This window comes from Sardina pilchardus, chromosome 8 (genome assembly GCF_963854185.1).
Source record: "Sardina pilchardus chromosome 8, fSarPil1.1, whole genome shotgun sequence".
Classification (NCBI taxonomy): Eukaryota; Metazoa; Chordata; class Actinopteri; order Clupeiformes; family Clupeidae; genus Sardina; species Sardina pilchardus.
The window spans coordinates 11457383-11469882 of record NC_085001.1 but is presented as its reverse complement, the minus strand read 5'-3'; the positions used below and the strand labels follow the sequence as shown (position 1 = coordinate 11469882).

Here is a 12500-nt window from a genome sequence, read left to right as displayed (position 1 = left end):
CTCCAAATCTATAGGGTTCTCTGTATTCTCCAGCCTTCTGTCTTTCATTATTTCTGCCTCACACATATCCCAAGGTGTGAGACTCTCAGCCTGGATGAGGCTCAGGTGGACAGATAGTGTCGTCATTCACCATCAGTGTGGACAGCGAAAGACACACACATAATAACCTTAATTTGTTCTCTCTCTCTTCCTCCCTCTCTTTCTCTCTCGCTTGCTCGCTCTCACTCTCGCTCTTCCTCTCTCTCTCTCTCTCTCTCTCTCTTTCCATCTCCCACTCTTCTCTCTATCTCTCTCTCCCTCTCTCTCTCTCTCACCCCCACCCCCCATCTGTCTCCATCCCCCCATCCCTCTCCCACACATCCCAAGGTGAGGGAGTGCTGTCCTCCTTGACAGTCCTATCCTAGGTTAGGCCCCTGGACCATCACACATCACATTGTCATCGGCTACCGCTGCGGACGTACGCAAGCATCTCTCTCTTTGCGCTTAAACGTTTCAATCACTCTGTCCTAAATAGAGTGCTCTTTTTATGCAGCCTAAGTGGGTGGAGGTAGTCCTCACAGAGCAAAGAGAGAGAGTGTGTGTGTGTGTGTGTGTGTGTGTTCAGTCTAAGTGGGTGGCTGTACTCCCCGTAGAGCAGAGTGTGTGTGTGATGTGTGTGTTCGGTGGCGGTGCTCGGAGATAGGAGCTGGTGGGATCTCCTTCACTGCCCTTCACAGGTCACACTGTGGGAAGCGGGAGCCCCTTTTAATATAGGATGGGAAGTCCAGAAGATGCAGAGAGGAGGAAGTCTGATTCTGCTGTGTGTGTGTGTGTGTGTGTGTGTGTGTGTGTGTGTGTGTGTGTGTGTGTGAGTGAGTGATATACTGTAACCAAGGCAGCATAGATCCCCACAGGAATTGGAAGTGGAAGACACACGCTCTGATGTTTGACTTTCATCTTTCTCTCTGTCTCTTTCCCTCTCTCTCTCTTTCTCTCTTTCTCTCTCTTTTTCTTTCCTTTCTCTCTTCTCTCCACTCCTCCGCTCTCTCTCTCTCTCTCTCTCTCTCTCTCTTTCTCTGGCACATTGTTCTGCTCTCTCCATTCCCTCACCCGTGGGTTTGCTCTCTTGAAAGCTTGTCTGATTGCTAATAGTTTGCCTCTCTCCCTCCTGCAGTTTCCCTCCTCCTCCTCCCCCTCCTCCCCCTCTTCTCTAGCTCTCGCTGTGTGTGTGTGTGTGTGTGTGTGTGTGTGTGTGTGTGTGTGTGTGTGTGTGTGTGTGTGTGTGTGTGTGTGTGTGTCTTCCCACTGGCTAACCTGTGTGAGTCCTCCTAGTTGGCTTTGAACTCTCCAGAGGACGCGACATGACGGCCCCTCGGCGGAGACTCGTTAGGACACATCGTTTACGCTCCCATTTTCAGACCAAAATAGACACCGTCTCCGAGACACACACCGCTCCGCTCGTCCAAAACCCACAAGCTCTCGCACGACGCGCAAAAGGTGGAATAGATGAACGCGGAGACGGAATGCTCAGTCCACCTGTTGCTGCATCCGAATGTAACATTGAGCGTAAACAAGCTTTTGGGAGAACGCGTCACGTGGGGAAATCTAAATTCTTTGATTTCTGCTCTGTTTTACAGCCCTCTCTGGTGAAATTTCAACCCTCTTTACCAACTTAAGATTCTGATATCAATCCAAGCGATATCCTGGACACCGTCCCCTGGGAACATCCTGGGTGTTGCTAAGATGGGATCAGAATTATAAGTTGGTGAAATTTCATCATGTGATGAGTTTCGCCAGATCACATCTCATACACTGCTCACAAAAAGTTAGGGATATCTGGCTTTCGGGTGAAATTTTATGGAAAAAAGTTCAAGCTACAGTGGTATTACATCATGCAATAAGTGCATTTAAGTAGAAGACGAATATCCCTGACTCTCTGTGAGTAGTGTGTGTGTGTGTGTTTGTGTGCTTGTCCAGTGTGTGTGTGTGCAGTGCCTTACTTACTTTCACATGTAGTCAGACACTAATAAAACCATTTTTGGGGAGTTTTATTTACACTTGTGAATTCAGCTGAGGTTTTCTATTAATTCAAAACAACTCTCAAATGAGGGGCAACTCTCAAGAGCTAACGATAGGAGACACTAGAGTAAACAAATACTGCCTTTTACAGAAACAAAAGAGAACCAAAACATAGCAGTGAAGAACGCTTTAGTAGACAAAGCATGAGAGGATATGTTTAAAATACATTTCTACCACTTCAAAATGAGGTGCAGTACAAACCAGTAGCTAAACAAGGTGTGTGTTAGTTTCGGACTACAGTACATCAGGACAAAAGGAAGAAGAAGCCAGGGAATTACTAATTTCCGTAATTTCCCAACTATTAGCCGCGGCTTATGCATTGATTTAGCAAAATTTCTTCAGCTATGAGGTTAATACACAGGGACAGTTAATATGGTATAAATATAATTGTGTTCCTTTTAACTTACATAAAACACTGTCCTGCGGCTTATACACAATGCAGCTAATACACAGGAAATGACTGTGTTTGTATGTCACAGTCTGGAGATGCCAGTCTCAGTCCTGTGCTGCTCCTTTCAGGTGTTGTAGTGGTAGAGCTGAGACTCCAGTCATACTGTATATAGACCCTTTCAACAAGAAAAACAACAGCAATGCTTGGACGTTCTATTTTGTTCCCAAACTACTTCCGCTACATTAAGATAACATATGGAATGTTAAAACCAAAACCAGAGACGGTTTATAAAGCGAGACAATTCATAAGAGGGTAAATTCTGGTTTCATTGTGACGTACTGTAGGGTTCGCAACTGCCACTCCCCTTTAGGAGGCAAACGGGAGGTCCGGTGTCAATGTATTTCTATGGGAGAAATAAACATTATCTCAGATTATGACCATTCCCTTAGCCCTACATTTAGCATTGCAAGTAACAAACCCATATTCTACAAGACACACGTCATTGTAACATTCCCACATTGAAATCGTATTTTCCAGCGAGATAAATACATAGAAAAATAACTTTGTTCGCAATCTGTCTCTGTCTCCGCTAATAATGCAGGCCGCCTGTTATCAACAGCACACTGCTTCTGCTGCTCTACACTGTTCTACACTGATTATTTTGTCACCTATCACGCCCCTTTAGGAGGCGGAAGTGGTGCCATTTCATTCCATTGAAAAAACCCTTTATGATTCATCTTAGTAACTATACAATCTTGGCCAAAACCTTTTTGGAACCATAGATATTATACAGCTTTATAATGTCTATGGCTTATAATATCTATGGTGGGAACAACTATGACACTGATAATGGAACTCTCTTGAAACAGTCTATTCACAGCCAGAACACATCTGCTGCAACTGTTTGACACAGCCATGTCCACACAGACCAGAATTCCATTGGCATGGTGGCACCAGCCTCACCCATATAACAACTACGGCCTTTAGAAGTCTTTTGAACGGTAACTTTGTGGGTACGCCGCTCTGCTATAGTACTTTCAGAAAAGGGCAGGAGCAGTTGTCCCCACTTCCTGAAGGGTCTATCTAATGAAGTGTCTGCAGAACTGAACAGAGCAGAGGACACGGCTTTGGCCGCTACCACTGTAACTGACCGCCACCCCCCCCCCCCCCCCCCACACACACACACACACACACACACGCACGCACACACCCTCTGTGGCTGTCGTTAGAGCTTACGGATGTGAGCTACTTCAATACACCAGAGCCTGTGAACTCCGACTGGGTTGCCGGTGAGGAAGGAGAGGTGGGGGGCTGAGCTAGGTCACCCTCTGCCTGAAGGGAAATCATTTTATCCTGCTCTGCCAGGAAGGAAACGGGAACTTGAGTGAATAATGATGATTCCCCTCCACCGAGTCAACTCGCTGCTCTTTGGCGAAGTGTAACCTCCCTGTCCTCCACTTTTAGCTGTCCTTTGTGTAAATATCAGCGCGCCGCTTCTGTCTCCTACTCACGCTGTTTAAATGGAGTGGGTTTTTTTTTATGCTTAATGAATTGTCCTCCGGTATTGTCTTTTGGTTTGTTAGATTGGTCTTTTTGTTCTGTGAGAGGCTCTTTCATCAGCATTTGAATGGGTTGACAGTGAAAGCTTTTCTCTGTGGGGTGTGGGAATGTCTGCAGCGTGTGGTTGTAGTTGAGCGCTTCAACGTCCGCCTGTATCTCTTGACCCCAATGACCTCAACGACCTCAATGACCCCGCTGTCAAGCTTCTATGCTGACTGGTCTTATTCTTTTTGATGCCTTGTCATACTCTATATGCACACACACACACACACACACACACACGCATCAATAACCTCAAATCTATCAAGGTCTCACTGTTAGCGTTATTGCAGTATTGTATTTCTCTCTGCCTCTCTCTTCTCAGTTCAATCAGCATTTTCAAAAACATATTTTAATCACATTAATGCCAGATCTTTCTGAATCACATTAGAGCACAATGTCCTCCAGCTAGTGTGAGCGTTCCGGCTCATAATGGCCGCCGCACTGTGCCGTGCTCATTGGTGGGGGGTTAGTGAGGCCCCCCCTTCACTGTAAAGCACCTCAGGCGCGTTGTTAAAGTGCTATGTAAATGTAAGTTGTTGTTGTTCTTTTGGTACAATATCAGTTCAAAAACAGCCATAATGATCATACTAATAATTTTTCCCACTCCTCTCTCTCTCTCTCTCTCTCTCTCTCTCTCTCTCTCTCTCTGTTTTTATTTTTATTTTTAAAAATGTTATGGCTTTTAAACATTTTTGTTTGTATTGATTGATTGAAGTTTGGTACTGTTGTACGTGGCAATGAAGTACAAATTAAAATCAAAATCTTTCTCTCTCTCTCCCTCTCTCTATCTTTCTCTCCCTTTCTCCCTCTCCTTCTCTCTCTCTTTTCTCCTACTCCTCTCTCTCACTTCTCTCTCCCACCCCCCTTCCCCTCTCTATTTCTCTTTCCTCCACTCCTCTCTCTCCTACTCCTCCCTCCCTCTCTCTCTCCCCTACTCCTCCTCCCCCTCTCTCCCCCTCTCTCCCCCTCTCTCCCCCCCCTCCTCTTTCCTCCACTCCTCTCCCTCTCTCTCTCTCTCTCTGTCTCTCTCTCTCTCTCTCCTACTCCTCCCTCCCTCTCTCTCCGTCTCTCCCCCCTCCCCTCCTCAGGGGGTGCGTGTGTCAGTGCTGTGTCGTGAGGTGGCGTGGCTGCTGGAGGAGGTGCTGTTCCGGCGGCGTGACGTGGGCTTCGCCGGCTCGCTGGTGGAGGTGGTGTACTGCGCCCTGACGCTGCTGGCGCCCCACCTGCACATGGCCGCGCCGCCGCCCACCGCCGAGCCCCTGCTGGCCCCCGCGCGCCCGCCCCGCGCACGCCACGCGCTCGCACGCCACGCGCACGCCCTCACACACACCTTCATCGCCGAGGCTGTCGGAGGTGAGAGGGGGGAGAATGAGATGAGTGTGTGGCCATGTGACTGAAAAATTAATGATGTATGTAAGTTGGTGGGTGAGTGAACAAGTGTGTGTGTTTGTTTGTGGGTGTGTTTGTGTGTGTGTGTGTGTGTGTGTGTTTCTGTGTGTGTTTCTCTGTGTGTGTGTGTGTGTGTGTGTTGTCTGGGTGCTTATAGGTTTGTGCTTTTCTATATATTCAGTATGCATTTGCTTTGTGTGTTTGTGTGTGTGTGTGTGTGTGTGTGTGTGTGTGTGTGTGTGTGTGTGTGTGTGTGTGTGTGTGTGTGTGTGTGTGTGTGTGTGTTTTTGTGTTTCTCTGTGTGTGTGTGTGTGTGTTGCATGTGTGTCCAGCCTGTGCGGTGTCGGCCATGCTGAGTGAGGTGGCCTGCTGTGGTGATATGGGTGAGATGGAGTTTGACGTGGCGCTCTGCCAGGAGGAGCTGACTGATAGAGCCCTGCAGCTCACACACCTCCTGCCTGCAGGGTACATACCGGTGAGAGATACACACACACACACACACACACACACACACACACACACACATATACAGTATATACACACACACACTCACACACCTCCTGCCTGCAGGGTACATACCGGTGAGAGATACACACACACACACACACACACACACACACAGACACACACACTCACACACACATATACAGTATATACACACACACACTCACACACCTCCTGCCTGCAGGGTACATACCGGTGAGAGATACACACACACACACTAGAGCATGGATACCCGACCGAAGCCCGACGGGACCCGTCGGAACCCGACGGGTTCGGTCGGAGTAGGACAAATATTTAGAACTTATGTTCGGGCTCGGGTCGGATCCGGACACACCAGCGCGATAAAACATTTGAAATGTAAAATGAAAAACAGCTTATTTCACTTGATGTTCGTTTTTGTGATAGGTTTGTAATAGATTATCCTGATTATCTTGATTCCTGATCCTAACAGCATAACATATTTCCTCCTGTGCGCGAGATTTTTCTATTGAATGCGACAACGAAACACGTACAGTAAGTGCAGTTGTGAGCCGTGCTAAGATGGAAGATTGCAAACAGAAGTTAGCCTCTGGAGAGTTTAAGACCATCAAAAACGAGAGAGGGAAATCATAGCATGTAGACATAGCTTACATAACTGTGCCCGGCCTCTTGTTCTAACGTGTGCACTTCTTGCTTCGTGTGTGTGTGTGTGTGTGTGCTCATGGCTCCGCTTATCTGTGCCGACGTTTCCGAATGCCTTTCAATTGATACAATCGGACTTTCCACACAAGCAATATCCACGTGTGTCATTAGTATGCCTATGCAAATAGTGTGATTTGAACTGTGTCGGGCCCGGTCGGGCTCGGACACAAATATCTTAATGCCTGTCGGGTTCGGGTCGGATTCGATCACTGCGCTGTCGGGTTCGGGTCGATCGCGGACAGAAAAAAACGGCCCGATCCACACTCTAACACACACACACACACACACACACACACACACACACACACACAATTAATTATATGACCACATACACATCCATACACACATATACTCACACACACTCACACACACAATTATCACAATTATATGACCATGTACACATCCCTACCCGCATAGATGCCCAGCAAAAGCATGTGTATTAGTATTAACACACACTTCCAATGCTTGCACAGAAAGAACATCGTAGTTCTATCTAATGCATTCAAATGCTGAGTTACTTACAGTTCCAAAAATCAATGCTACATTAACTAGCGTTGATTGCATACACTTGCACACACACACACACACACACACACACACACACACACACACACAACACAACATAAACCAGGCCACACTTGACTGTTAAAGTGATCTTATCTGAGATCTGAATCAGTGACTGTAGGCTGAGTGTCTGGGAGTGGAGCTGCATTATCCAGGCTGTGAGGGCCGGTCTGTGCTCCATCACTGGTGGGTATGGAGTGTGTCCATCTCCCCGCTGTCCCTCTGTTTATCTGCCCGTGAGCAGCCCTCCTGCCCGGGACTGAGGGAGAGGCAGCAGGGGGGGGGAGGAATGGGCCGAGCGGCACCATAAAACATCTGCAAAATTGGTTTTGTCTCACACACACACACACACACACGCACGCACGCACACACACACTCACGCACACAAGCATGCACAACAAAAATGTGCACACATATATATATTCACACTTTCTCTTTCACACACACTCTCTCTCTCACACACATACACACACACACACACACACACACACACACACAGGCATCACATATACACAGAAATGTGCACATATACTCTCTCTCTCTCACTCACACACACACAGGCGCGTGCACACAACCACACACACACCCACAAACATAAACACACAAACACACATTCCCGTTCCGCGTTTAAATCTGAAACTCATCACCAGACCACTCAGACACACTCTCCCTCCTGCCTCGGTACATTTTACTGTCCTCATAGCCCCTAACTCACAGACGCACAGAGGCCCAATGCACTCTCCTGTCCATCTCTCTCATTGCTGCACAAGCACACACACACACACTCCTCCTGTGCACAAACACACACACACACACACACACACACACACACACTCCTCCCGTGCACAAACACAAGTACAGACACACACAGGCAGATAGACAGAGAGACGGACACACACACACACACACACACACACACACACACACACACACACACACACACACACATCCTCTGTACAAACACACACACACACAAACACATACACACACTCTGGAAGATAAACACACAAACGCACACACTCAAAACTCCTTGATTCTCTTTCTTTCTTGGGTCATTCCACCTCAATTCAACGGATTTTAGAGAAAATTTCTGCTTGACCATCTCAGATTTGCTTCAAACTTTTACCATCTAAAGAGTAACCATTTAAACTAACTTAGCCAAAATATTAGATCGGTATACCTAATACATCCAGAGAAAAACATTTTTGAACATGGTACCCCCCTTCTGATTTTTGGCACATTGGCGCCCTCATCTAAATCTGCAGCAAAGTTCAGATGTCATTATCTCAAAAAGTGTTCAAGCTAAAGACTTCAAATTTTCTGTGAATAATGATTGCTACCTATAGATTCCACATATTCATTCCTAAGTCGTATGTGTTGACACTGACTGTGTTTCAATCTTGTGAAATCAGAAGAAAAATTGCAGATTTCTTTCACACCCCCACATTGGGTGCCCCATTACACAATTTGTAAACAAAATGTTTGGCAAATGGTTATGTCTCTCTACAGAAGTGTTTAAGCTGTCTTTGAAAAAGTAATGAAGAGGTGTCTATATTGCTTTTTTGTTGGAAGTATTGTAACACAAAACTGAAAAACAATCAATTTGGATAATATTGTATCTCCCCATTACAGAGGTATGACAAGCTATACCAATGAATTGAACACATCTCCAGAAAGAGTATGGAATGGGCTTTCAGACTGTGAAATTTCAAGATGGTATTATGGCTATGGTTATTGAAATGTTATTTTTGAAATATTGGTCTACTATAACAACACATTGCTGATATCCATGAACAGTGACATCTAGTGGCATTAAATGGTGACAGCAGCAATTTATTTCGGAAATACAGGAAATATTTTATTAGTTCATCACTCAGCAAGTAAATGAAAATATAAATGTTTAACAGTATGAGACATAAACATCTGATACTTAGGAATAAGACAAGGATTATGAAATCATTAAATAATAGCACAAAAAAGCAACGCTAATTGTTGTAATAGACCAATATTTAAAAAAATGTTTTTTAATAACTGCAGCCATAATACCATCTTGAAATTTCACAGTCTGAAAGCCCATTCCATACTCTTTCTGGAGATGTGTTCAATTCATTGGTATAGCGTGTCATACCTCTGTAATGGGGAGATACAATATCATCCAAATTGATTATTTTTCAGTTTTGTGTTACAATACTTCCAACAAAAAAGCAATATAGACACCTCTTCATTACTTTTTCAAAGACAGCTTAAACACTTCTGTAGAGAGATATAACCATTTGTCAAACATTTTGTTTACAAATTGTGTAATGGAGCACCCAATGTGGGGGTTGAAAAAAAATCTGCCATTTTTCTTCTGATTTCACAAGATTGAAACACAGTCAGTATCAATACATACGGCCTACGAATGAATATGTGGAATCTATAGGTAGCAATCATTATTCCCAGAAAATGTGAAGTCTTTAGCTTGAACACTTTTTGAGATAATGACATCTGAACTTTGCTGCAGATTTAGATGAGGGCGCCAATGTGCCAAAAATCAGAAGGGGGGTACCATGTTCAAAAACGTTTTTCTCTGGACGTATTAGGTATACCAATCTAATATTTTGGCTAAGTCAGTTTAAATGGTTACTCTTCAGGTGGTAAAATTTTGAAGGAAATCTGAGATGGTCAAGCAGAAGGCATTTGTTGAATTGAGGTGGAATGACCCTCTTTCTTTCTTTCTTTCTTTCTTTCTTTCCCTCTTTCCCTCTTTCTCTCACACACACGAACTGTAACCCTGTATGTATGTTTTTTCCTCTTCATTCTTGACTCTCTCTAGTGACTCCCGTTCCCTCTCCATGACCCTTGGTAATTGCGTTCACTCTCGTTTGTTAAATTGAATAATGACTGTACAAATGATCGGAGAGCTGTGAGCGTAATTGTGTGTATTAGTCGTGCTGGTGGTGATGCAGATGATGACGGGGGAGGCAGATGGCGCACGTTGCCTTTGAAGTGTGCCCGCTCCGGGTGTGTGTGTGTGTGTGTGTGTGTGTGTGTGTGTGCTCGCTCGGGGCCACCGCGTCCCAGGAGCAGGGGCGAGCCCCGCATGGAGCATAGTTAATAACTCTCACTCACAAACTTCTAAAGTGCCATAAAGAGAAAAAAAAAGACTGTGCCTACAGCCTGCAAGGATGGTTGCAGTGAGCAGTGATGTTGTTGTGTGTGTGTGTGTGTGTGTGTGTGTGTGTGTTCGTTCGGGTAGTTTTGTTTGATGATGCTTGGGAAGTGTGTGATGACGGTGCAGTGGTCTTCTAAAGAACCATACAGAGAGAAATAATAATAATAAAAAAAGACAGTGCCTACAGCCTGCAATGATGGTGCAGTGAGGGTTTTTTTTTTTGTGTCTGTGTTCGTTCGGGTAGTTTTGTTTTGTTTGATGATGATCGGGAAAGTGTGTGATGACAGCCCACCTTTTAATTTCAGGGAAGTTGTGTGTTGCCCTCACCCCCGCTTGGCGTTGCGTAATCTATCGAGTACGGGGGTGCGAGAATGAGTCATTGACCAAACAATGCGGATGAACTCACCCGCTGTAATCTTTTGGTGCTTTGGGTGCAGTTACTACAAACCTCATTATTCATCCGCCTCGTGCCCACTGCATTCACTAATGAAGAAACACTTCACAAAGAAGAATGATACGACGTTTTGAAAATGAGCAATTTAACCAAACAATCAAAAAACAACAATAAAAAACTAGAAATGCAATTCCAAGGAATTACCAGTGCATGAAAATGCAAAAAAAAATTATAGATAGATAATGTAGATATGGCTACTAAGGTGTAGCTAGGGTAAACATGGTGGTTGCATAGTTTAAACAGAGTTGATAGTGTTTAGGTAGACATTTTAAAGCTTAAACATTCCTGTTCTAACTTAACTAATGATTTCTAACAGGTATTCTAAAATGTTAACTATGCTAACAATGCTAACCAGGTTGATTGGTTTACTTGGCTAATGATTTCTAGCAGTAATGCTAAAAATGCTAACTATGCTAACAATGCTAACCACGTTGATTAGCTAACTTAGCTAATCATTTTTAGCAGTTATGCTAAAAATGCTAACAATGCTAATAATGTTAACTATGCTAACAATGCTAACCAGGTTGATTAGTTAACGTAGCTAATCATTTTTAGCAGTTATGCTAAAAATGCTAACTATGCTAATAATGTTAACTATGCTAACCATGCTAACTAGCTAACTTGGTACTGAGGACTTTTATTTTGAAACATTTGTTGATGGGGTATCCATGGCTGCCACTATCAGGAATAAAGAAGTTACTGTAGTAAAATCAGGTTGGTTGCTATGGAAACGGTCATAAACGCTTAATTTTGATGGTTGCTATGTTGCTAGGTGCATGGAGGTCTCATGTAGTTGACTGGAGGCATAGTTGATGATAACTGACAGTTGGAATGGTTGAACAGTTAAATAGTTGAGTAGTTTCAATGGTTAAATGATTTAATAGTGTATTATTGCAGTGAGGACTTATTTTGAAACAGTTGTGGAAAGAGGAAACAGTTAACAGGATATGTAGTCTTCACAGAGAGATTGTATGCTTAAAGCCTGAGAGAGAGAGGGCTGCTGCAGGTGGGGCTGGCCACCTGGCATAAGATTCTAATTGCTTAATGATCCGATTGTGATGTCATAGAGGCCAATGTTAAGTCTATGGGGAAATTTGTAATAGTTTTTAACTTATAGTTTAAAAAGTATAAAAGTTGCAAAGTTGAAAAATACTTAGCAGCATTCCCCTATTTAAGACCTACGTTGCGACGTTTGAATGAAGTTTCTAAGTTAAACGGTTCAAGCTGAATAGAAAAAATGAATTTGATCAGCGGAATAATAAGAAGAAGAAGAAGAAGTTTTGGAAGAACAGTACAGTGCATTTTCATGCACTGTAATAAGTTAAGTAGTTAAGAAGTGGAACACAGTTTTTTTTTTTTCTTTTTTTCTTTTTTCTTTTTTTCGCGGCGCACTCGAGAGCTTCCTCCGTCACCGAGGACAGAAGCGGCTGCCGACTCTCTCCCGACACAGCACTTCATCAGAGGCAAACCCCGAGAGAGAGAGAGAGAGAGAGAGAGAGAGAGAGAGAGAGAGAGAGAGAGAGAGAGAGAGAGAGAGAGAGAGAGAGAGTGCACATCACTGAAGCATGTGGGGCGCTCCAGACGGCCCGTGTTCAAAAGACGACAAGACGCCACCAAAACACGTCAGCCACAGTTTATTCCCGCTTCGCCTTCAAACGGGGGGACGGACGCGCGTCCACCGTCCTCCACCGTCCGCCCCGTGC

The 12500-nt window shown here is 44.5% G+C and overlaps 1 protein-coding gene across 4 annotated transcripts in view; it reads left to right on the top strand.

The window, feature by feature from the left end:
* The window catches only part of gpat2 (glycerol-3-phosphate acyltransferase 2, mitochondrial), an 84029-nt gene that overhangs the window by 60213 nt on the left and 11316 nt on the right, over positions 1-12500 (top strand). For all 4 annotated transcript variants that reach the window (XM_062543992.1, XM_062543988.1, XM_062543989.1 and 1 more), the window contains exons 15-16: positions 5140-5404; positions 5773-5915. In XM_062543992.1, coding sequence (XP_062399976.1) covers positions 5140-5404; positions 5773-5915 — 408 coding nt within the window. The remainder of the gene's footprint in view (positions 1-5139; positions 5405-5772; positions 5916-12500) is intronic.